Raw genomic sequence first — 27302 nt, 5'->3', positions numbered from 1 at the left:
AGGCCCTGAGTCCAAAGCGCAGGACTGGCCAAAAAAAAAAAAAAGATTTATTTCTCTTAACAAGATGCATGTTCTTAGAGGTCATTGTTTTCCTGAGACCTCACTTTTACCCAGCCAGAAATGTATGGGCAGAAAGGAAGGAGTATAGGAAGGAAGGAAAGAAGGAAGGGAGAGAGGGAGAGAGGGAGGGAGGGAGGGAGGGAGGGAGGGAGGGAGGGAGGGAGGGAGGGAGGGAGGGAGGGAGGAAGGAAGGAAGGAAGGAAGGAAGGAAGGAAGGAAGGAAGGAAGGAAGGAAGGAAGACTAAAGAAAGGAAGAAAGGGAGAAGAAAGAAAAGAATGAGAAGAAAAGAAAGAAAAAAAAGATCTCTAACAAGGATTTTGTAAGTGTAGATGAAGAATTCGGTCAAGAATCCATTGTAAATACTATAACACTAAGAAAAAGCAGGGAAGACGTAGGTGGCGAGGGTGAGAATATTGAAAGGAGTGACTTTGATCAAGATGCATTGTACTCATAAACCACTTTGTTAAATGGCAACTCCTTTGTACAATTATTTTTAAAAATGAAATAAAACCCAATCCCCCTATATACTCTCTCTCTCTCTCTCACACACACACACACATACACACACACACACACGAAAAACACCAGGGTCACTTCTTTTCCATACCATGTCCAGAAATACCAACTGATAAGCATTGTCCCAGAGTTCAAGCCCCATGACTGACAAAAGGAGGAGGAGGGGGAGGATGAGGGGGAGTGGGGAGGATTAGTTTGTTCAAATAGCCACTATAAAAAACAAGGCTTTCAAGTGAGGTACAGTGCCAGCCTTGAGCTGAAGAGTTCAGGGACAGCACCCAGGCCTGTGGGAACCCATAAATGAGGAGCCATGAGGTCTGCCAAGGAGAACTGGAAAGCCATTCTTTGACTCTCAGAAGGCTGAGAGTAGCCCTAGAAAGACCTATTGCTCTTAGCATTACAATCGCAACAGATTCTACCCTACATGTAATCTACTCAGCTCCCAATCTTCCCCAGACCTTAGAGCTAGGCAGGGGCCTATTCACATTGGCTGTTTACTGCTTACCTTCACCTCCTGTTTTTACAGAAGTCTCTAATCCTAGGAGTGTCCCCCCACTCTGATGCCCTTATCCTCGAAGAGATGGCTACCTTACTTTCTGCAAGTACTCCCCTGTTCGATAATGAATAAAAGCCCTGTTCACCAGACCCTCTGGATCTGTTGCTGATGGCACACAAGCAGGTCCCCTGGTACCCCGAAACCAGTTCCACGGTCAGGTCTCCATAACTGCATTGCTCCTGGCCCTGGACAAGTCCCTCGCAGGGGTTTGCAACAAAGGCCCAGAGTTCAAGCCCCACAACCGACCAAAAAAAAAAAAAAAAAAGACTTGCATAAATAATCAGATGAAGCAAACAAATACATGAAAAAAAAATATCAAGGGCTGGGGATATAGCCTAGTGGCAAGAGTGCCTGCCTCGGATACAAGAGGCCCTAGGTTCGATTCCCCAGCACCACATATACAGAAAACGGCCAGAAGCGGCGCTGTGGCTCAAGTGGCAGAGTGCTAGCCTTGAGCGGGAAGAAGCCAGGGACAGTGCTCAGGCCCTGAGTCCAAGGCCCAGGACTGGCCAAAAAAAAAAAAAAAAAAAAATATCAAAACCTTTCTTTGACTTGTCTTCCTATTATTCCTCTTCACTTCTCAAAGGGCATTTCTGACCCCAGCATAAGGACAGAATCCAGCACTCCATCTGGCTACCCTTACTACTGCCAGCTTTGTGAAGGACTCTTTTCTTTGAGATCTACAATGTGATACCTACTTGCAATGTATCCCTAGCTACCATTAAGAATGTTAATGGTCTGTAGGGAACAATTCCTCCCGCCTCTCCATTTGTATCTAACCCAGTGGGATCTAAAGCTAGCAAGAGTCCTCAAAGCATGCTACACACAGGGTCACTTGTCCACCATATTTAGAAGCTTCTGGATCTATCTCAAAAATCTAACCTAGAAAACCAAGATGGAGTAGTTAAAATAGCTTGGCACTGCCTGAATAACTAACTACCTCCTCCCTCTTCATGTCAACAGCTTACAAACTTCAGATTATTCTGCTCCCTCAGACTTCAAAGAATTTTATTTCTAGATGACCACTCTACAGTTTCTGTCTGTGAAAGAAAGGAAATTCTAGAGGAAGCAATGGAATTTGAGGTCCCTACATAGAACCATCAGGTAAAAATGCAATAATTCCCTTAAGAACTCCCTGATATAATATATACAAAACACCTGGTACAAGGGGAACTCAAAACTAAAGGGTTCTTACCTTTTCCCTACTGCTAAACAATTCCTGAATCTTTTAAAAACAATTCTGCCTTTTTAAAAATTACCATCTTTAAGTAGTTGTACAAAGGAGCTGCCATATAACAAAGCCGTTTATGAATATATCTTGATCAATGTCACCCCTTTCAACATTCTCACCCATCCCTCCCCTACCCACTTCTTCCTTCATTCTTCTTAATTTTGTAGGCCATGCATTGGATTCTTGTCTGTATTTTCTCCCTCTTCATTCATCTACCTTTTCCCCCTTGACCTCACCCCACCCCTTTTGAATATCCATTTCATTTTGCTCAACTTTGATTTTGGTTTTCTAAGGAATTACACTAGTTGAGATATCCCTTGAATCTACTATATTTTAGTTAATACATTTATACACACTTGCATATCGCATATCATATATATCAACATATATACTTATAAGTTTGTAAGCTAAATCTAGCTTCCATGTTTAAGGGGAAAATGTGGATTCTTTGTCTCTCTGGGCCTGACTTTACTTAACAGAACCTTTCCATTTCTTTACAAAATCATTCTTTCTAATGGGTGAGTAAAATTTCATTACATAGATCACATTAATCAAATGAGAGGCATCAGGGCTAATTCTATAACTTGGCTATAGTGAATAGTGCTGCAGTAAACATGGTTGTGCTGGTGGCCTTACTGTATCCTGCTTTCCAATTTTTTGGATGATGCCCAGGAGTGGAATTGCTTGGGTCTATGCTTAATGTTTTAAGAAACGTCCATACTGGAATTTTCCAGAGTGGTTGAACAAGTTTACATTCCCACCAACAGTGTATTAGGGTTCCTTTTTTACTGCACCATCACCAGCATCTGTTATTGTTTTCTTGATAATGGCCATTCTAACATGGGTGAGATGAAATCTCAGTGTTGTTTTTATTTGCATTTCCCTTATGGCCATGCAATTCCTAGGTCTTATTCCCCTTAATCACTGTTGGCCGTGAGATGCTAAATAGCCTTTCCTCCTTTTGCCTAAAAGCTTGACTTAGAAAACCAGGAAATGCTGCAAGAGGTTAACAAAACTATGTTTATGCCATATTTAGAGGGCTCCTTGGATAGGGACAAGGGATAATTTTCTCCCTTCACCTATAGGGGACACCCTTATAAATATACCATATTACTAATCCATAAAAACTCACATTTGCCCAGATAAATTGTGGCCACAAGTAATCAAATCTGAATAGGTTTTAAACCAAAAAAAAAAAAGGTTCTCTTCATCCAAACAATTGGTTTATACAAACCATAAATAGATTATTCTGAAAATTAAAAAACAAAACTCAATCTTACTTAGCCTAAATGAACATATTATGGGAAATAAGGCAAGACCATGAGTTTATAAACAAACAGTAACAAGACAAAAACCCCAACATGAACAAAAATATAAGCAACCCAAGTAGCGTACATGCGACAAAAGACAAGTCCTTCTTCGTTGTGGTTCTTCCTAGTACTTGATAGATGTGGCTAGCAGGGAACAGGGGTTTTTGCCTACTACCCTAGCTACTGCCAGTGACCTCAAAGAGGCCTCTAGATATTCCCTATCTACAGAAAGGAGAAGGTTGGAGCAGGTTCAAGGGAGTTTCCCTACATGTCTCTACTATGCCAGAAATCAGCCTTCTTCCTCACTAAGCCCCATTGGTTAGACAGAAACCTCTTCATCAACCCTATGGACAACCAGAACAGTCCCTGAAGTAATGTGCCCATCGTTCCTCAAGCTTGGGCTATATTATCCCACTACCCAGGATTCAGATTGCTTGATAAAATCACCAATCTCTCTGGTCCTTGCCCACCACAAAGTCAAGTTGTCAGATATCTACTGGATCCTTCCTGATGCCAGGTGATGCTGAACTCTCTCCAAGTACCTTTCCAAGTACTGTGGTTCTTCCTAACATTCTATTTCTCAAGAACCCAACTGAGCCCCCTTTTTCACTGACCAAGGCACCCTCAACTTGGCTCAGAAAACTGAACACATCTAAAAGGACCTCCTCAATTTCCTTCCCTATCTCTCACTTTTCCATGTTTCTTCCAGCTCTTGCTTCTAATTTCTAAGGTTCATCCTATCCAAGAAGCCATGACTCTTTCACCTGCCACCTAAATCACATTGCCCCATCCTCTCTGAGATTTAAAAAAAAAAAATCTGTCAACCCTGATTTCTTTCCATTTGCCTTCTAATTCACACAGAAGCTCTCTCTAAGCAGTATCAGTGCTTACGTGAAGATTTTCCTTCAGGGCCTGCTGTGCTGTCACAGATCCATGTTCATCTCCGGGGATCTTCCTATACTATAGTACATACAGGCAAATGTCTGTCATACTTACTTGTGCTCCCCAACATCAAGCATCATGCCTGAATGCAGTATGAGTTAAACAAATGTAACATGAAATGAAGCCGTTTCTGATGTCGCCTTCTCTACCATTACTTTTTTAGTTTTCTTCCACTTGTTCTCCAACTCCTCAAACCTAGGCATTTTCATCTTCCTTCTTTACTTCATCTCCTACCACAACCCCTGGCTGGACTCAATATTATACTTACTTTCCCACCTTTAAATCTACTGACTTGTCAGTTTTCTTCTTCTGTCCCTGCCTCTTACTGGCCTCCAACTCTAATTAAGTGGGTGCTATCCACTACCACCAGCTCGTTGTTCCCCAACACATACTTGCCTTTCCAGCCAAACAGGTTTACTCTCATCTCACATGTCTTTTTAAAAAATTCATTATTATTCTAAGAAGTTGTACACCTGTCAGTTTGTGAGTAGAATGCAGTTACGTCGTCCATCATTTCCCCTATCTCTCTCAATCCCACCCATCCCCACAATGTATCTACTTCCATTTCCACATACATACATTGAATATCATGACTACATTTGCCCACCCTTCCTCTCTCCATTTGTCTATCCCTCCACTTGACTTTACTCCCAGTTGACAACACATATTCCAGCTTCCTGGTATCTATTTTGTTAAATTGTAAGTTGATTGTCCAATGGAGTCACATTATTAGAATCATCTCCTGTATATACCATACTTAGTTAATAGATTTTGTATATATATACATATAGCCCTGTGTTTGTTTTCATATATATTTATAATTTAGCTCTAACTTCCACATACAAGAGAAAACATGCATCCTTTGTCTCTCTGAGCCTGACTTGTCATCATTTTTTTCAGGTCCATTCATCTTCCTGCAAATGACATCATTATTTCTGATGGAGTAAAATTCCACTGTGCATACACACATACACACACACACACACACACACACACACACACAAACACATCATATTTCTTGATCTGTTCTTCTACTGAAAGGCATCTAGGCTCTTTCCATAATTTTGGCTATGATGAATGCAATGGTGATTGCAATTTTAACTATGGTGAGTATAACCATGAACATGTGTGTGCCAGTATCTTTACTATATCTTGACTTGTAATCTTTTGAATAAATGCCCAAGAATGGTATCACTAGATCATAGTATTTCTAGTGGTTTTTTTTTTTTTTAAGGCATCTCCAAACTGTCTTCCACAGTGGTTTCACCAGTTTACATTCCTACCAATAGTGTGTCCGGGAAAAAAAGCAGTCAGATGACATGATCCTATATCTAAAGAAACCTAGAGACTCCACCTCTAAAGCTCCTAGAGTTGATAAATAACTCTAGCAAAGTAGCAGGATACAAAAATCAACCCACAAAAAATAAGTATCTTTTCTATATACCAACAATGAGCAGATAGAGAGGGAAATAAGAAAAACAACTGTTTGCAATTGTCTAAAAAAAAAACAAAAAAACAAAGTAACTAAGAATAAACAAACCAAAGAAGTAAAGGAACTCTACAATGAAAAGTGCAAAACTTTAAAGAAAGAAATTGAAAAAGACACCATGAAGTGGAAAGACATCCCATGTTCCTGGATTGGCAGAATTAATATCATTGATGTCATGAAAATGCCACACTCTCCAAGGCAATCTACAAGTTCAGTGTAATACCCATTATAACTCCAATGTCATTCCTCACTGAGATAGAGAAAACAAACAAAAAATTCATATGGAGCCACAAAAACCTCAAATTGCAAAAGAATTTCTGAGTTAAATAAAAAAGCAGTGCTGGAAGTATAACAATTTTAGACTTCAAACTTTAATACAAAGCTATAGTAACAAAAACAGTTTAATACTAGCACAAAAATAGGTCTGAAGGCCTAGGGAAAAAAAAAAAACGTATACTCTTACGTCAGCCCCCCTCCACTGTTGCTTCCTACCTTAACTTTATCTCTCCCTGGTCATATATTATATTATCTTCCTCTAAGTTATAATCAAATCCTACCTCCAGTACCCTGACAAAACTAAAAGTGCAGTAAAATCTAGAAAAGGACATCTCATTCTAGCTCCAGGCAAGCCCTTGAGAGTTGTTACAAGTCCTGGTTAGTCCCAATCTTCTAAATGATCTGGCCTATCTCAGCTAGCAATGTGAGACTAATATTATAGAAAGAAAAGAAGTCAGAGATAGGCAGGTTCTTGAACTAAATTCAAGTCCTTGGCATGAAGGCTGGGACTGGTTTCGACAGCTAGTTTTCAATTTTCCCTACTCATTTGAAGTTTTTTATCTCAGCCATTTATGGAACTAGCCTTTGAGAGCTAAGGCTATGCCACTCTGCTAAGTACTCCTGATTAAAACTTGGAGAAATCAGGTAGATAGAATCAAAGGAAGAGAAGAACAGGGTTTTAGGGTGAGCATGAAGCATACAAAAAAAAATAGTTATTAGAAAGCAATGTGGTGGCTAGGTATTTGGAAGACAGAAATCACAGGATCATGGTTTGGTGCCAGCCTGAACTCTCATATCACTCAATGGCTGGGCACTACAAAGTGTATTATTCCAAAAACAGAAGTACAATGGCTAGCTGGTCATAGTGGCGCATGCCTGTCATCTCCAGAGGCAAAAGTAAGAGCAAGTAGAATGATCACAGCCCAGGCCAGCCCAGGGAATAAAGTGAGATCCTACCTAAAAAATAACCAATGCAAAATTGGACTGGAGGAGTGGCTCAAATGTTAGAACCTACCTAGCCAAGTGCAAGGCCAATTTCAATCCATAATTCCATTAATAAAGAAAATACTTGTTGGAAAGAGAATGGCCAACAACTTCACTCCATCACCACCTAAATCCACACACTGAAAGCAAACCTGGTCTCTCTTTTTAACCAGTTTTTTTTGTTTCTTTAATCAGGTTAAAAGGAGGGGCTGGGAATATGGCCTAGTGGCAAGAGTGTTTGCCTCGTATACATGAAGCCCTGGGTTCAAATCCTCAGCACCATATATACAGAAAAGGCCAGAAGTGTGGAGCTGTGGCTCAAGTGTAAGAGTGCTAGCCTTGAACAAAAAGAAGCCAGGGACAGTGCTCAGGCCCTGAGTTCAAGCCCCAGGACTGGCAAAAAAAAAAAATCTTGACAATCAGGTTAAAAAGAAAAGGTAAAGCCTAGGCACTGATGCTCCCGTGAAATCACAGAGCCTAGCCAGCCACGAACAAAGGGCCCTCAGTCTTGGCAGTAACTGCCATAGAGGTCAAAGACTATTGTCCAGGCCTCCACCTTTTCTACTCCAGAAAGCTGTGGATTTGCATGCTGGCCATATTGGGAGGCTGATTAAATAAATAAATAAATAAATAAATAAATAAATAAATAAATAAATAAATAAATAAATAAATAAATAAATAAATAAATAAATAAATAGATCTGTGTGACAAATGAGATCTGTTTGAAATGAAGAAGTCTAAACTGCCCTCATGCAGTCTTCTGGGGCTTTCATCTATTTCAGCCCATTATTTTTTTCTCTCCTAGCACAGAGTAATTTGCCCAACTCAAGAGGCCTGGCATCTGCCGTCCTCCAGGTGGTTCACCCTGACAAACTTGCATTACCAGGGAGCACAGCAGATGCTCAGAATGGAAAAATGCTTAACAAAGACTGGGGAGATGGCAGTAACAGGGGGAAAAGGGCCAGAAATATACGAGTAGGAGAGGAATAAACACAGTTCTCCGGGAGTCCCAGGAAGACTTTAAAGGCCTCAAAACAGGAAAGGAAGCTACTCTGTGCAGAAGGAAGCAGTGTCTAAAATAAATTCTGTTGAATATCTCATGTTGAAACATTGCTGGAGTTCGCAATTCATGACCAAATAAGGAGGTAGGCCACCTCACAAAACTATAGTTTCCTCTATTAAGCTCTATCCCATTTTTGTAGCACTGCTCTTGAACAAAAAATCCAATACAGACCCCTGGCTATAACCCTTACTCCAGTCATTATCTCCTGGTAACAGTAAGTTTCATTGTCTCACTCTTGATGAGCCACAGGGGCTTAAGCAGGAATCTCTCTTAACAGTCAACCCTGCTCCTACCTAGTCACCGTTTATGACTATTTGTGGGTACACATTTGCCTGCATGTGAAAGATGAGGCCAAAGAAGTCATAATCTTGGATACTACCTTGGGAACCACCTATAAAAGCTAATCCTTCTTAGGCAAAGAAGGACGGTCATTTGCTTATCAGAGACAGAGATTGCAGAAAGGCACCAGGACCTTTCCCTTTAGTCCCACCTCAATTGCAATCTGTGAAATAATAAAAAATGCATCTGATCATTGTCCTGGTTCCAGATTCAGTCTTCCTAAAAGCCAAAACAAATTCTGAGTGAAAGGAGTGTCTTGATATTTGTAGCAAGCACCTTTCAACCATACCTTATGACTTCTAGATAGCTTCAGCTTGGGGTCTGATCACCAGAAAGTCATCTCGTGAATAGAGGTGAAACTTTTCAGCCATCCTAACTTCCACTAGGTTAGATAATGGGTTGGAAATTCAGTTCAATTACCCAAGGCCAATACTTTAATCAACCATGCCTACATAATGAAACTTTCATTAAGGCCTCAAAACAAGAGCCTGCAGAAAGCTTCCTTAACTCCATTTGAGTTGGAAGATGGCACATTGGGAGAAGGCATGGAAGTTCTGTACACCAGCCTCTCTATGTATTCTATTAGCTCAGCATATGCGCCTTTTTCTTCTTCTTGGTTGTTCCTGAGTCATGTCCATTATAATAAACAGGTGAATATAAGTATTGTCATGAGTTCTGTCAGACATGATAGCTAGTTATCAAACCTGAGAGGGAGTTTGTGGGAATCCTTGATTAATATATAAGCTGGATTGTGAGTACAGTAAACCTAGAACTGCTACTAGCATCTGAAACTGGGTCAGTCTTAGAGGACTTAACCCTTATAGAATCTGACACTATCCCTAGCAGACAGCATCAGAATTGAATTGATTTCTTTGGCATTTAGTTGGTATCTGAGAAATGAAGAGCCACACAGCCTCCCTGAAGCTGCAAAGAACCAACAACCCGCATCCCCACCCCCAGACAACTCTGTAGTACTCAGACTAGAGTCAGGCACTCCTTCAGGCAGATGTCCAGAGCCTACAGGAAATCAGGCTCCTCTCTTAAATACTTGAAATCAGAGTAGTTGGTCTCCTATAATGAGGCTTCCAAAATTCAATTCCCTCTTATTGCTTGTGCAAATATGAAATGATCTGACCAGATGGCTGATGCTCTATAATTCGTGGATTGTTCTCATCAGTTGTTGATTTCGATTTTTTTCTCCCCTCCCCCTACATTTGAACGTGTTCCTGCACTGACTTCTTGCTTACTCCCATCGAGTGGGCCCTTTGTGCTAATGCCAACACTTCAAACACTCTCATAGTCTGCCTGGAAGTCAGATCAGGTCAATAAGCAACCCCAGGTTTGAGCCTGGATACTTCTCTGAGCCCACATGGGGTCAATATGCAGAACTAGCAAATGGACAAAGGATCCTTTGTCTAGGGCCTCCTGACCTCTATTTCACTTTCAAGTCCCAAAGAAAGGGAGGGAGGAGGCAAACCTATGTGGTTTTGTTTGTTTTGCTGTTGGTGTGTGTGTGTGTGTGTGTGTGTGTGTGTGTGTGTGTGTGTGTGTGTGTGTGTGTGTGTGTGTGTGTGTGTGTGTGTGTGTGTGTGTGTATGAGCACGGATATGCACACTCCTGTTCTTTGCTGGGGCTTGAACGCTGAGACTGGACACTGTCCCTTACCTTTTTTACTCAAAACAGTTTCTCTATCACTTGAACCACATCTCCACTTCCAGCTTTTTGCTGGTTACTGGGTGCAAGTGTCTCATACAATTTCCTGCCCTGAGCTGGCTTGAAACCTGTATCCTCAGATCTCAGTCGCTTGAGTAGCTAGGATTACAAGCGTTAGCCACAAGCCGCCCAGCCTAGTATTTATTTTTAAATGACATCTACAATCACCATGTTCTCTGTGCGAGGCCCTCTGCAAAAACAATTTACCTACGTTAATCTTATTTCATTCTTATACCATCTGTAAGATAGATATTTTCTTCAACCCTATATTCATAAGAAACCAAGGTTCAGAGATTCTAAGCAACCTGACCATGGTCAAGCAGCTCGAACAAAACTACAAGCAAAGTTAGAGACTCTTACTTGTCAAACAGCAACACCAAGAACCCAAGGCTAGAGAAAGCCCTTGCCTTGCCGCATCATCCAAGCACCACACACTTCCACCAAAACATTCTAAATCGGGCCAGGCACCAGTGGCTCACATCTGTAATCCTAGCTACTCAGGACACTCAGATCTCAGGATCACAGTTCAAAGCTAGCCTAGGGAGAAAAGTCTATTAATAGACTCTCATCTCCAATTAACCACCAATAAGCCAAAGTGGGGCTGCGGTTCATGTGGTAGAGTACTTACCTTGACCAAAAAAAAGGCTAGGGATAGCACCCAGGTCCTAGGTTCAAGCTCTAGGACTAGCATATACAGACAAAATAATCCATCCATCCACCCTTCCTTCCTTCCTTTCCTCCTTTGTTCCTCTTTCTCTTTCCTTTTCCCTCTTTCTTTCTTTCTTTCTTTCTTTCTTTCTTTCTTTCCTTTCTTCCTTTCTTTCTTTCTTTCTCTGCTGCTGCATCCTGTGTAAGACTATAAGCTACTGAGAGTAGGGATCATGTTCTTATTCCCCAGGAAGTGCGGGGACTAAGAGCCAAACAAAACTGTCTTTGAGTTCTGACTCTACCACTTACTGGTTGTTTGGCTAAGTCATTTTTCTCTATGAGACTCAGCTTTCTCTATAAAATTAAGGACAGTTATAGCATCTGCCGTCAAAGGATGCCTGGCAGAGTCAGTACTCAGTAAATGTGAGCCATTATCTATATCTCTACCCATAAGTACAATGCCTGGCACAAAGAAGGTTCTCAGAAAATGCACAGGGAGCAGATGGCCTACTGAGTTTACCTGTAATCAACATTCTGTAATAAGAAGTGCACAGGCATGAAATCCTGGAATTCAGGGGTCCAGGGTTCCGGAAAAATTTCTGAGTTTTCTATCCAGAACTGACAGGACCTGCCAGCAAACAGCTTTCATTCCTTGCTTGTGAACAGCTGATACTGAATCCACATTCAATGCTTGCTGTGCCTCCGTAAGGTGAGGCTGATCCCAAAATAAACTAGAAGAGAGACAGGAAAATCATTTCTAGGAACAAGTGAGTCCCAGTGAAGATTGTGACAGTAATAACAGAGGCAGGAAAACTTCAGGAGAGAGATGTATAGATGCCCCAAGGTAGTATGCTGGGACTCTATTCCTACTTGCCCTGATGGGAAGACCCATGAAGTCATAGGTAGTTACTCTGGTATGCCAGACTGCAGCAGGCAGTCTGGAAAACTGTTTTCAAATGTGCCCAGCCCACAACCAAAACAGTTCATGGTACCCTAGAAAAATCAGTTATAGTCTTCCTTTTAAAGATCTGAAGGAACAGAAAATACCAATATTGGGGTTAATAATTGTCTATGTAAATTTGAATTTTCTTTAAAATCCCCAAAGAGCAAGCAGAAATGAAGCTCAGGTAGTAGAGTCAAAAATCTCCAAAAAGATTCTACTATCTTCCTATGTGGAGCAAGGAATGTTCTGCTAACCCTTCCATCTGTTCTTACCCTGCTCCATTCAAAGAACTGAGAGACAGAAGGAAGACATTTCATGACCGTGGACATCTCTAAAACCCAAGTCGCCTTAGGACTACAAAAAGGCAGGTCACATGTTCATGAACCCTCATGAACATTTAGCTCCATAATTAAGTATAGAGAATTTACTATTGAAAACCAAAATAGCTGTATATGAAATAATTTCTTGGTAGTAGCAATTAGACAGAGGGATTTGCATCCACTGCCATCTGTATCTCTGCAGCTACTGCATCTCCTGAGCAGCAGACAGGCCAGGACATTCCCCTCATGTTACCAATGAGGAAAATCAAAGATGAAGTCACTAGCTTACCCAAAATTCCCTAAGTAGCAAAGTCAGGCTTTAAACTCAAGACTGGCTTTGGTGTGTCTGTTGTTTGCTACTAAATTATATTACCCTCCCATTTACCTAACTATCAGTGATGTTCTAAAGCCTGGCTACATTTTTTTTTTGGTCGGTTGTGGGGCTTGAACTCAGGGCCTAGGCACTGTCTCTGAGCTCTTCTGCTCAAGGCTAGTGCTCTACCACTTTGAGCCACAGCTCCACTTCTGGTTTTCTAGTGGTTAATTGGAGATAGGAGTTTCCCAGGGACTTTTCTGCCCAGGCTGGCTTTGAACCTCGATCCTCAGATTTCAGCCTCCTGAGTAGTTAGGATTACAGGCGTGAGCCACCAGTGCCCAGCATGGCTACATTTATTTTAACCTTTAGGTAGCTATATAGGAAGTTCCCTGGCAGCATTCAGAATGTGACAAATATTAATATTCTGTATGAAGGCAAGAGCCAGCTATCTACTTAGACCAGTAAAAATTCAATCTTCTGTCATTCCTATACAGGAACCCTAACAATGACTTGTCTGTTTCACTTGTTTAACTCCATGGTGTAGACTCCAAATCACTCCACATCAGACACTGAGTCCAGAACAAGTCTACCTACCACCTAACCTTCCTCATCAGTTCTGCTTTGCTTTGCAGATAGAGTGTAGCTAGAAAATGCTCTTTCATAGATAAGGCAGACCTAACTACAACCAGAGTTGTTTTTTGCCTTCTGATCTCTAAGGACCCACTGCTCTCAACTGCAGTATACCATATACTAGCTTTGGGGAAAGTTGCAAGGGAATTTTGTATAGATGAGTTTATAAGGAGCTCTTGAGAAACTCCAAGGTGAAGGATATATAGTCAATAGAGCTAGCAAATTAAATGTAAAGATATGTACTTCACTCCAGTTCTTCAGAAGGCTCCTAGAATTCACCTCCCACTCTTGTCACCCTTGGAAGGCTATGGTTCTTCATCCTCAAGGATATATAGAAGATCTCTTTCCTTTACCCACTAGCAGTAATCCCATTGCTCAGTGGGACAAGATCAAAACTATTGGCCTTGTTCTGTCTACAGTAGAGACCATGGCCTTGACCCAACCATAGAACAAATAGGAGTACAGGACACGAGACATCAGCTTCCACCTGCCTGACTCATGTGTATGGTTAAACATGGTATAAGCAATTCTACGTAAAACCAGTGGACATAGCCCACAGCTTCTATTCCTTATCCCTAAAGCTCTTCTAGCTTTATTCTTCAGGGACCAGAGGGCTCAGTTATGAGTAAAGTTTGGAGAAGCCAGCTTAAAGTTATAGCTGCTGAACCTAACATCTCTTGTTCTTATACTTCCTTCTGCCCAACACCATTAGCTCCCACTTGGCTTCTTTGATGCTTTATCATTCTTCTGTGGCAGCAACTACCCGTATGCAAGCCCAGCAGGAATGATACTGCTATCAGAAATCTGGCTGGCACAACAAATGCTATCCTTGCCAGCATAGCAGCTATGAGGGCATAGCAGCTATGAGGGCAGTGCGGACATAGTGATGAATATCAGCAAGGAGCTAATGAACTATGGCAGCTGCCAGCACTTGCCATCCACTTTGCCACAGTAAAAAATGCAAATAGAGACTAGTCCCAAGTATCAGCATAGTGAGTTCCAACCAAGCAGAAAGAAGGAGAAAGTAGGAGGATAGAAAATCCAGGCTCTGAAGCCAATTACCTAGAATAACTTAGCTGAATGACACAAGACAAGTTACCTACTAACCTCTCGGAGCCTCAATATTTATGCTAGAAAATAAAGATACTTCCTGTTACTGTGAAGACTGAAGAATATGTACATAAAGCATCTAGCACAGTACTTAAACATGGCAAGCACTCCACAATTGCTATTTTTATTATTATTTTAAGCCCCAAACTAAGGCTCATGATAGTATTAGAAGGAGGCTCCTTCTGAGAACACGCTATTTAAAAAGCAGGCCAGAGCCAGCCCCTTTTTCTTGGCATAGGTTCCTTTAACAACAGAGCACTCCTGCCCTGCACCAGTGTTCAGGACTCTCCTGTGAACAATATTTCAGCAGCACTGAGCAGAGCAGCAGAACCCAAAATAGCATTTGCAGAGCAAGGCACATGTCACTGCCTCTCCTGTGCTTCAGAAGTGCAAGGAAAGAAAGTTTTCAATCACTTGCTCAGAAAGCACGGCCACCCACTGCCTTGCCTTCCTTCCAGCGCACTCAGGTGCCATGATCTCTATTCTGCTGGAAAATGAAGGCCCACAAGCCCTGAAACAGAAGCAACTACCACTCTAATGGTCCACCCTCTTCCCTGCCAGCAGGTCAGACAGTGGCTGCTCCTTGAAAGCAGCTGAACACAAAGGACATATGTACTTTGAATTCTGAGTATGTTAGTAGGGGACAGAGCTGGGCATTAGTACCTGGCTGAAGGACCTGCCATTCTTCAGTAGGGTGAAAAACTTCCATAATCTCAGGATCCAGCTCCTCTTCAGCTTTGGTTTCCTTTCTCTCTGATTCTTTCATGCTGCTCTTCTCTGGGTTGGTCAGTGCAAACTCATTCTGCAAAAAAGAAAACAGTGTCACAATCAAATACTATGAAGCTCTAGACAAGCTGAAAGAAAACAGTGGAAGACGGCATACTCCTCTCCCATGATCCTCTACCCTTCTCAGACATGTTGACACATGCAATTCCTTTCAAAATGTCAGCCTCAGAACCAGAATGTGTGAAGTGATATGGTTAAATGAATACATCATATTGTCATGCATATACAATACATTTTAAATGCCCGAGAAACAACACCAGCAGATTCTACTCTATCTTGAGGGGATTAAATTAGAAGAAATACTAGGCAGATGTATTAACAAGAGTCTTTGGTTTTCTCCCCACCCAGCATTAGCACTCATGCTACATCTCCAGCCCCTTTTTGCTTTGGTTATTTTCAAAACAGGGTCACAGTTCATGCTTTATGCCTGGGCTGGCCTGGCATAGCTTCTACTTAAAAGGTGTGCCACTGCACCCAGCTACTGATTTCAGATGGAGTCTCAAGAACTTCTCTTTGCCTGGCTGGACTCAATCCCCTGATCTTTGCCTCCACAGTAGCTAAGATTACAGGTTTAAGCCACCATGACCAGCTGAGTCAGTCTTTTTGCTTTCTATTTGGCAAGCTACTATACTCTTGAACATTTAAGGCCCACACACATTGTTTTCACAATTTAAAAAAAAAGATATTTATAAAAGGAAATAGAGACACAGGGCCTCAAATGACCATAGAGATACAAAACCTAGCAGCTGAGTCACAACTGATTCCCAAGCAGCCCTGGCAATTCTGCCTGTCATATATCATAAATGACCTCCTGAGGGATTCTAAACCATGGAGTAAGAGTTACAAGTGAGAAGGTGCAACTCCAGCTGGGCTGGGGAAGAAGACATCCAAGTTAGATATCACTTCTTAAAACCTGCTAACTTACAGCGCCTATGGAGAACATGGAGGTTAATGAGATGCAGCACTCTCAGTTCCGCCAAGAGATGTAAGACAGATACAAGGTATTACTCATTTTGCCCCTTCCTGGCCTCTCTCATCTTTTCTACCCCATTTTTAAATTTGTCCTTGCATAAAAGCAGTAAAGCCTCAGGAAATTGGAAGAGCTCTGGAAAATTATATTTGGAAAAACAAAAAAGAAGCACACTAGCACACAGGGAAGGTATTTCAGCCCTCCTACCACACCTATCATAACATTTTCCCTCCACTTCCCAGTCCTGGCCCTAATGAATGTATTTCATAGAGTTCTCCTATGAGCCCAAATCTCTGCTGAGTACTTATTTCACATAGATCTCATTTTGGTTTCTCAATTATTCTACCTCAGCTCAGGAGATGTTATATGTATGCATCTCTTCAGGTAGTGTCCCACCAGCATGGGTTACTAAGGGGCCGATCTTTAATTAGCTGACAGAAGATAAAGGAAGTAAGGTATTGATGACAAATACAGAGCCCCTCCAAGAATTTTCATGTCTTAACAAGAAATAAAAGCATGACACTTAGCTGATGTTATTTTATACCTTGTTATGGACCAGAAAGGAAAAGACCTTGGACAAAAGGACACTCCAATTATTTCAGTATTAATTAGAGCACAGAGTCCAGCATAGTGGTAAAGAACTCAAACTCTGTATCAAGTAACACAAAGTTTGAATCTCAGTTTCTTGTTACTCTGGTAAAGTTATATTTAACTTACTAGCCTCAGTTTACATATTTGTAAAGTAGAAATAACAATATCTAGGTCACATATTAGATGAGGTACTTATATTGGGAAACAGTAGCCCTGTGTATACATGTTTATCACTATTGTTATCACTTACAAAGGCAGTCCAAAATTTCAGGCCAGAAGAGTATGTGCTCTGACATTCAATACAGACTATATAATACAGCCTCATTCACACAGGTCAGGTTGGACTGCTACTCTCCTATGTAACATGGCCCTTAAACCCCTCCCATCCTTTCAACTTGGTTTTCACAAAACTAATTACAAAAGAAAACTGGGAGTGAGGGGGAAGGAGTAGGTGTGCTTGTGAGACTAAAGGAAAAACAGAATATCAGGAGGTTATGGGTATCAAGGACTTCCAAGGACTTCTAATGGCTGATTTTCCTGAGGGCAGGCATTGTCAATCTCTTTCATCACGTACCCTCAATGCCTAGCATAGGACTTAGTGTGAAACTACTAAGCTAATGAACAAATGAACACATAAATGAAAAATAAACTCCACCTCCCATAGGCAGGTCAGTCTTTGGCGATAAGCCCAAAGTACCTGACTACTAGAGGTAAGCCCTAGCTTCACATTCCAGATGGAAGACTTCTTCCTCTGCTAAGTTTCCAGAATCTATGTACTCTAGGATCAAGCTGTGTTGACTAGCTCCTTGCCAGAAACAATAGACCATAGGATTAGGAGAACCCTAATAAAATTCACCTCAAATGTATGTTGATCAATTGCCTCCAGGGGCCAGACAGAAGGGAATGTAAATGAGTGAAGTGTGCCTGGTGTAAACATAAGGAAGCTCTGGAACTGAGAAACTACACAGACCTGCTGTGGAGTAAGGAAAGCAGCTGCTTGCTCAGCTGGTCTATCACTGACACCCAAGCATTCAGCTTGAACAGAACAGAAATCAGGATTTTTATGTGAATTTTTCTTATTTTTATAATACTAAGGGCCAAACTAAACAGCTAAGTTTTAAACTGCAACTTGTGCTTTGATGTACCAATAGGTTCTTCCTAGCAAGTGTGGCTAGAAGGAGGCAACAAAATCTTCATCATCAAGAAAAAAGGAAGCCTGGGCTGGGGATATGGCCTAGTGGTAAAGTGCTTGCCTCGTATACATGAAGCCCTGGGTTCGATTCCTCAGCACCACATATATAGAAAAAGTCGGAAGTGGCGCTGTGGCTCAAGTGGTAGAGTGCTAGCCTTGAGCAAAAAGAAGCCAGAGACAGTGCTCAGGCCCTGAGTTCAAGCCCCAGGACTGGCAAAAAAAAAAAGGAAGCCTTTCAAAATCCAAGCATGCCGATGACTGGGCAAATAGGAAAGCAAGAGGAAGGGTTACAAAGAAACTAATGTGTATCTAGCTACATGGATGACTAAAGGTGGCTGGCCTTGCAAAGGGCAAAAACAATTTTAAAAAGAAGAAGAAGAAGAAGGAGAAAGAGGAAAAGAAAAAACTATTTCACTGGTATGTTGAGACACACCACTGGAATACAGTGGGGAGCTGGCAGAAACACTGCAGAACACAGAAATAACTTCAAGATACAAGATGGCCTTTTAGAGAAACAAACTAAACACACAGCATCTGCTACTCCCATCTCTCAAAATCAAGCCTGAACTGAGGGATTCTGCTTGAGGGAAAAAGGGAAAGCAAAAGAACCCCAGCAGGGACTGCTCATGGTCATGGACACCTGAAGCAGTTATTGCTTCAAAGCCTGCTCCCTCACAGGCTCTGAGCCCCATTCGGGAACTGCTGGAGTACCAAACAATTGAATTATCATGGAGAAAGAGCTCAGTCCACATTGAGCCATCTCTTACCCAGGCTCTCATTACACAGTGCCATCTTGAGATTTTGCCCACCTGGCTCTCTATGAAGCAGCTGGGCACCTGCCACCAGCAGCTTAGCCAAATCAGCTCTGGAAGAAGCCAGGCAACTCTACCCACTCACAGCTTCAGGCAATGGTCTGGCAACCTGCACTGGAGTGACTTGGTCTACTATGTCCTCCAGAAGCAGCCAGGTGGCACCATGTATCCTGTCATGGCATCAAGAACTGCATTCTCACAAGGTCAACCCATGCTGATGCCTTAAGAAGCAGATCAGCAGCCTTTCCTCACCATGAAAGCCCTGGAGGTGCTGCCACCACACAGCCTTTATATAAACATGAGGCACTTTAACCAGGCCCATCGGAGCAGTCCAGTCCCTATACAGTCCTTAGATATTGATGGGCAACCCACATCATTAATAGGAAGGTAGCAATACAACCACCTTGGAATCACCATGGTGGTCCATGAAAGAAAGTCAAAGGAGCCATGCCAGCCATACTTCACTCTCATAGGTCTACCAATGGCATCATCCACCCCCACATGATCAGTAGAAATTGACAGGCACTCTAACCATAGCCAAGTGCCCTATGTCTAGAGATACCAACAAACCCATCCCACCTGAAAAAAACTTGGTTGCAATCAACCACTGGAGCTAGGCTACAGGCACACCACAGATATTACAACTGTTGGTTATAGTTAAAGAAGCTATAATGGGCACCAAAGTGCCCATCTACAAATGAAAGCAATTTGCAGATGCACTAAAATACCACATATAAAACAGCCACATTGGAAAATAAGAAGAATGAAAAAAACAAGGTAACATGATATCTCCAAAGGAACAGACCACAAAGAAATCAACTAACAGTAACAATTTTATGAAAACCTAATGCAATAGAAGAAAATAGAGATAATTAAAATTAGAAAGAAAATTCATATAAATGAGTAATGCAACAGATAGAGATCATAAATAAAGAAATCTTGCTAATCAGTTCAACAAGTGAAAGAAATACAGTTGAGAATGTCAACAGCACACAATATCAAGCAGAAAGAATATCTGAACTGAAGATCTTTTAAAATAATCCAGTCATAAAAAAGGAGGAGGAGGAATTTAAAGGAATGAAGGAAGCCTAAAAGATTCATGGGATACCATTAAGCAAGCAAATATTCACAAAGGAAAAGTCATAAAAAATCTATTCAATGGGTGTAATTACTAAAAATTTTCTTAATTTTAGGAAATAAGGAGATATTCAGAGGTCTGATATGCCCAAAGAACCCCTAACAGAATGGCTAAAAAAACAAAAACCTGTCCACATTATTATAGTCTAATTATCCAAAAAAATAAGACATCCTGGTACTAGTAGCTCATTCACATCTGTTATCCTAAGTACTCAGCAGGCTGAAATCTGAGGATGACCATTCAAAGCCAATCGAGTCTGGAGAGTCCATGAGACTCTTCTCTCCAATAAACTACTCAGGAAAAGCCACTAGTGATGCAATGGTGCAAGTGGTAAAGTGCTAGCCTTAAGCAAAATGAAGGTCATGAACAGTGCCCAGGCCCTGAATACAAGCCCCAAACTGGCACTGGCACACGCACACGCACACGCACACACACACACACACACACCATGAAAGTATAAAACTCATTATTATAGAAGATACACAAAAGAGAAAGAGAATTAAGCCTTATCAATTCCTAAAATCACCAAACTACAAAGATAAGCAAAGAACACACAAAACCAGAACACAAAGGAACAAAAGATCAGGAAAAACCAGAAAAAATTAACAAAATGTCACAAATGTATCTTTATATAATAACCTTGAATATAAGTGTACCTTCCCTGTTTAAAAGATATAGTGTTGGGCTGGGAATGTGGCTTAGTGGTAGAGTGCTTGCCTAGCATGCATGAAGCCCTGGGTTTGATTCCTCAGTACCACATAAACAGAAAAAGCCAGAAGTGGCGCTGTGGCTCAAGTGGCAGAGTGCTAGCCTTGAGCAAAAGGAAGCCAGGGACAGTGCTCAGGCCCTGAGTCCCATGCCTCAGGACTGGCAAAAATGTGTGTGTGTGTGTGTGTGTGTGTGTGTACATATATAGTGTTGGCTGATCAAAATACACTGTACATATAAACTGACACAAGACCCTGGGTTCAACAGAGAGACAGACAAAGAAACAGAGACAGAGAAACCGAGATGTAATAACCTACAAAAATTATCTGAGTAACATATCTCAAAAGAAGAAATGGCTAAGAAATATATTACAAAATGCTCAATATTATTAATCATCAGAAAAATCCATATCAAAGCCGCAGTAAGTTATCCTTTCACCCCAGTCAGAATGGCTATTATCAAAAAGATTAAAAAAGGGCTGGGGATATGGCCTAGTGGCAAGAGAGTTTGCCTTGTATACATGAGGCCCTGGGATCGATTCCCCAGCACCACATATACAGAAAACGGCCAGAAGTGGCGCTGTGGCTCAAGTGGCAGAGTGCTAGCCTTGAGCAAAAGGAAGCCAGGGACAGTGCTCTGAGTCCAAGGCCCAGGACTGGCCAAAAAAAAAAAAAAAAAAAAAAACCAAAAACAAAAAGAATAAAAAAATAACCAAGGCTGGCAATGGACAAAGATGTAGAAACTCTCATGTACTATTGGTGGAAATATTAATACACTCATGGAAAACATGGTTGTGGGTTCCTAAAAAAACTAGAAATAGAATTGACATGTATCTGACAATCACAAACTAAAATTAGCATGTCAGTCAGATATGGTGTGCATGCCTATAATCCCAGCACTCAGAAGGCAGAGGCAGGAGGATACCAAGTTCAAGGCCAATATGGGCTATAGAGTGAATGCAAGAGCAGCCCAGGCTATGACTTAAGACTTGGTCCCCTGCCCCCTCCCAAAAAAGGGGGAAGGAAAGAAAGAAGGATAGTATGTACAAAAAAAGACTATACTCATGTTTACTGAAGCATTACAGTAGCTAACACATGGTGTTCATCAATGGATATATGAATAAAGAAAATATGATATATTGGGTTATGGTGGTATATGCCGTAATCCCAATTGCTTAAAAGTATAGGCAGAAGGCTCATAGTCTGAGGCTAGTCCTGGGACAAACTCAAGACACTATCTGAGAAACTAAAGCAAAAAGGGGTATAAGTGTTGCTCATAGTAGCAGAGCACTTACTTACCAACCTCAAGGTCCTGAGTTCAAACCCTAAAAAAGGAAGAAGGTGATGTAACTGAGGAAAAGAGAGAAGAAAGGGGCTGGGGATATGGCCTAGAGCAAGACTGCTTGCCTCGTATACATGAAGCCCTGGGTTCGATTCCCCAGCACCACATATATAGAAAACGGCCAGTAGTGGTGCTGTGGCTCAAGTGGCAGAGTGCTAGCCTTGAGCAAAAAGAAGCCAGGGACAGTGCCCAGGCCCTGAGTCCAAGCCCCAGGACTGGGAGGGGGAGAGAGAGAGAGAGAGAGAGAGAGAGAAGAAAGGAGGGAGGCAGAGAAGAAAGGAAGAATGGAAATAAACTGTACAAATATATATATGTGTGTGTATTGTATATACACACATATCTACATACATACAATGAAATATTATTCAGCCATAAAATAGGAGGGAATACTGTCATTTTCAGCAACATGGATAGAACTGACTGGGGAACATTTATGTTAAGTGAAGTCAAGTACAGAAACACAAATACCACATACAAAAAAGCTAGTTGAATAGGAGAGAATAGAGGTTACCAATGCCTAAGAAGGGGGAAGAATGGAGAAACAATGTTTAATGAGAACAGAGGTACAGTTGCAAAGTAGGAATAACCATAGGACAACCATGCTTGACAATAATTAATTCAGCATTTCAAAATAGCTTCGAGGAAAGATTTTTCAATGTTTCTTATTACACTGATGACTACATATTTTATACAAGTATCAATTTACAAATATGCAGTTACTATGATTCTATTAAAAAATTAAAAATTAAATTTTAAGGGGCTGGGAATATGGCCTAGTGGCAAGAGTGCTTGCCTCGTATACATGAAGCCCTGGGTTCGATTCCCCAGCACCACATATATAGAAAATGGCCAGAGGTGACACTGTGGCTCAAGTGGCCGAGTGATAGCCTTGAGCAAAAAGAAGCCAAGGACAGTGCTCAGGCCCTGAGTCCAAGGCCCAGGACTGGCAAAAAAAATTTTTTAATTAAATTTTAAAAATTAAAAGAAACATATTAACTGACCAACAAATTACAGAGCCACGTGCTTTAAACCCTAGGGAAGCCAAATACTCTAGCAACAATTCTTCCAATGTGGTTTCTGTACTTTCTCTTGATATTATCTTTAAATCATATTTTAAGACACAAATCCCAATTCTGCCATATTTTACACTATAGTACTCCTTATTTTTTAGTAACAATACAAAAATTGAGTTGCTCCCCTGTTTAATCACCTTCCTACTCATCAGATCTTGGCTGTGAGAGACTTTAGACAATTTGCCCAAGTCATGTGGTTATACTTAAAGATCAAGGACTTAGAAATACTGAGAAAGATTCTGTGGTAAGAACATCTACAGGCTAGACAGTCAGTTCCAAAGGACAGTTCCAGAGGAAACTTTGAGAAGCATCATCACAAGGACTGGGTTACAATGACCACAGTGGTGACCATTTATTAAGCCCTGATCATTGGCCAGACCCTGACTTAAAGTGCTTCCCATTCCTCATAAGATTCATCTAAGTTTCACTTGATATCATTCCCTTTTTCTAAGGATGAACACAGGGCCTGTTTGAAATCATATTCATCAGAAAAGCGGAGCAGGGATTTAAATTCAGGACTGTGTGGGTTCCAAAGCCCACGTATGAATTTCGATCTATGACTGTATTTCTTGGTCAAAGTTTTCTAATGGTTGCATACTGGATGTTGAGGGAATGAAGCTGGAACACTGAGATCACTTTAACACATCTATCAGCACATCAAAGATCTCCATAGGCCAGATGAGAAACCACAGTACCAAAGAAAGGACAAGCATTACTAGACTCTTTGCCCAGACAGTATCCTAGCTGCTTTGGGTCAGCTCTGAAGTAAGTCCCATGCTCTGGTGCCCAACCAGATGGCTTTCATGCTAGATCATCAGCACTCTCTCCTCCTTACCACTCTAACTCCAAAAACCAATTTCCTCTCAACTGTCTGGCAAGAAATCCCAGATAAGGTGTTAGCTGACAACCTACCAATTCACACTTCCTTGCACTTGTATCTAAGTATGATATTCTTAAAAGCTAAAGCCTTCAAAGAGCCAAGAGAATGGATGGATCCTAATGGTGAGTTGACAGACACTGTGACATAGAGATACTGCCAGGGCAAGTTGTGACATACCCTCAAATTATACCAGTGAAGAAGTCATACTCACACAAAAAGTAACAGCTGGTATTTATGGAACATACTGTACCATCCCAATGGTAAGTGCTTTATCTATATAGTCACATTTAAGCTACACTAAAAGCAGTCTTCCAAATGAGAAAACAAAGCTCAAGCCAAAGCAGGTAAACAAAAGGGAACATATTGAGGGAATGTAACTTTTTCCCGGAGCTCTATGACCTCCCTCTTCTTCCATCATCTTTCTTTCCTCCTTTCTTTCATTCGTTCCTTCCTTCCTTCCTTTCTCTCTTTTTTCTTTCTTTTCTTTTTCTGCCAGTCCTGGGGCTTGGACTCATGGCTTGAGTACGATCCCTGGCTTCTTTTTGCTCAAGGCTAGCACTCTACCTCTTGAGCCACAGAGCTACTTTCTGGCTTTTTCTGTTTATGTGGTGCTGAGGAATCAAACCCACGGCTTCATGCATGCTAGGCGAGTACTCTAACACTAAGCCACATTCCCAGTCCCTCCATCATCTTTCTGAAGGCTAGTATTACAGCATCTTAGCATCTCTACTCCTCCTAAGATATGACATCCAAAAAAAATACCACAGCAGGAGCTAGAGGAAAAGGCTATGTCCTGCTCATACTGGTAGGCACAGCAATCTGACCTGGGTGGCCATTAACAAGCACAAACATGCTTGGGTAACACAATTCCAGGTTATCAAAAGCACTTGCCTGGACTCTAGGATCTGAAGAAAGGTTCATAAGCACCTCCAATCCCACCTCATTTTCATTACTGTGAAGGTGGCTCACGGCATAATTTAGATTTTAAATGCCATCAGGGCAGCGATTTTTATGGTTTGAGAAAAAAGACACTTCAACTCCTACTTATACTTAACACATGATGAAAGATTATGACAAATGGATACAGCTTAGGAACAGACATAAGGATAAAAGTGGCTTCTGTTGATGAAAGTCAGTATTAACATTTTTCTGAGACTAGACTCAATAGAGCTAATATAAATGGGCCAGAATAATTATGGTTCTGAAAGCTCATCTATTTAGTTGGACTATTATCCAAAAGGGACTTACTAACACACGGTCCTTAAGTAAATTCATCAGCATGCTTTTGTTAATTGTGCATCTGCTAAAGCTCTCAATGGGGAACATGGGAATCCTCATGAGCTGCAGGCAGGGAGGGAACACAGCACTGATCCCTCAAGACTCAGGGATGCTTTTCTGAATCACTTTATCACTAAGCCACACCAGACAGAACCCTAACCTCATGGTAGCTGGTCCTACCCTTTGGGACCTGGGAACCCAGTTCTCATTGTCCTTGAGGAAGAAGCCAAAATAAAGCACCAACAGGATCTTAGTCAGAGATGTTAAAAGCTCAAAGGGATTCGTGACTCCTAACTGTATGTTCTCCTCTGTTCCAGAAAGTAGAAAGGCAGAGGAAAAAAAAAAAAACAAATGACTTCAGAGAGAAGGTAGAAGCTTGCCACAAGCCAGAGGTGAACCTTGGCCGAGCTAGATTGTTATTAAATTCATCACAATTGTCATTTGCACTTCAAGGGCTTCTAGTTCCAAGGCCTCCAGCGCTTTATCCAACATTTAGTAACAGCCCTGGGGACTGGAAAAGGTAGCCAAGCTTACAAGTCAGGGTTTCTCAAGGTAGGAAAAAGTAAGGGCACTGAGAGCTGGTCAAGGGCAAGTTATTGCTGGGACAGGCCAGGGAAACAAGGCCATGAGCTTTACAGTGCTGTGACCAGGCCAAGCTGCCTGCCAACAAAGGCAGAAACCTAAATGATGAGGTCTTGATTAATGAAGAAATGCCTGGAAACAAGAAGGAGAAAAGGAGAGGTAAATAGGATATAGGCAACCTGAGAACGTTCAAGGAAGAGGGAAGTGGAAGAAGACATAGTCTTATCTTACTAGGGACTGGTGCTAGCCACACAGGTACCCAGCTCCTGGAGATAATGCTGACCTTCCCAGCTCTGCTTCAAACTGACAGTGGGATTTGGGACTAGGATGCTGCAAGTCTTTGACCCTAAGTTTCCTTATTTTCCAAATGAGGGCAATGATCCTACTTCACAGGATTGTTGCAAGCATTAAATGAGAATATACATAAAGAACTTAACATAATGCTTGGTAAGTGAAGGATTATTTTATCATATCACCCTCATCATTTTCCCCCCAAAGAGAAACTGTGACATGAGTTTTAAATAGAGAGCAAAAGCTACAAGAAAGGGGAGAAAGAAGTCACATTCCCCTAAGAAAAGAAAAGCCCACCCCATCCCACAACAGCCTGATGATAGAAAGGCTTTCTCAAACCTCTTTAGAGCCCTTCTAGATACAATAAGATACTTACTGGGTTCTGATAACTGAGGCAGAAGGCGAAGCAGAAGGCCAGTAGCCACCCAAGCAGCATTCCCAGGGGAGCCATCCTATATGGGGGCAGGCACTGGGGAGCCATCATCAGAACCTGAGGGAAGAAACACAGGTCAGTGGAAAGCTGGTGTTGATTCTCCTAGCATTGTGATCCCCATAATGGTACTCGATCCACAGATGTCAGAGACATTTTTGCATAGTGGTATAACAAGTCTTCTATCATTTACAGATAGATCTAAACCCTCCATCTTCTGGAATAGGTCCAGCTACACACCAGGGCAGACACATCCTGATTGGAAGTGTACAGTTGACCAAGATCCTTGAGTTTAAAGGAATATCCCTGGTCCATTACTTCTTCATTAATAACTTATCAGGATGTAGAAAATGATATTGAGCATAGTAAAGAGAAAGGAAGAATAACCACTTAATGTGCATATATGCAAGCCTAGGTCTACAAAAGCCTATGTTCATGAATTCAAGACTTAATATTCCTGAAATGACAATACTACCCAAAGCAGCATATAGATTCAATGTAATTTAACCAACCAAATCCCAAAAATGCTTTTTACAAAAATGGAGAAACTTACCTGAAAATTCAAATATAATTTCTTTCTGTTTATTAGGAGGGTTACTATTTGAAACTCAAAACCTTTAACTTGCTAAGACTTGAGTGCCACCCCAGCTTTTTGTTTGTAGTTTTTCAGACAGGGTATCTTGCTTTTGCTAAATATAATCTTCCTACTTCAACCCCTTTACTAGCTGGGATTACTGACATACAACATCATTCCCAGCTTTTTTTCTTTTCTTCTGGTGGTGT

At 41.4% G+C, this 27302-nt stretch overlaps 1 protein-coding gene across 3 annotated transcripts in view; it reads right to left on the bottom strand.

The window, feature by feature from the left end:
* The window catches only part of Sil1 (SIL1 nucleotide exchange factor), a 223990-nt gene that overhangs the window by 129952 nt on the left and 66736 nt on the right, over window positions 1-27302 (bottom strand). For all 3 annotated transcript variants that reach the window (XM_048331639.1, XM_048331640.1, XM_048331638.1), the window contains 2 exons: window positions 26466-26579; window positions 15111-15249 (listed from right to left, as the gene is read on the bottom strand). In XM_048331639.1, the coding sequence (XP_048187596.1) occupies window positions 15111-15249; window positions 26466-26573 (247 nt within the window). In that variant the 5' untranslated portion in view covers window positions 26574-26579. The remainder of the gene's footprint in view (window positions 1-15110; window positions 15250-26465; window positions 26580-27302) is intronic.

Source organism: Perognathus longimembris, chromosome 22, assembly GCF_023159225.1.
Source record: "Perognathus longimembris pacificus isolate PPM17 chromosome 22, ASM2315922v1, whole genome shotgun sequence".
Taxonomy (NCBI): Eukaryota; Metazoa; Chordata; class Mammalia; order Rodentia; family Heteromyidae; genus Perognathus; species Perognathus longimembris.
This window is presented reverse-complemented; position numbering and strand designations above follow the sequence as displayed.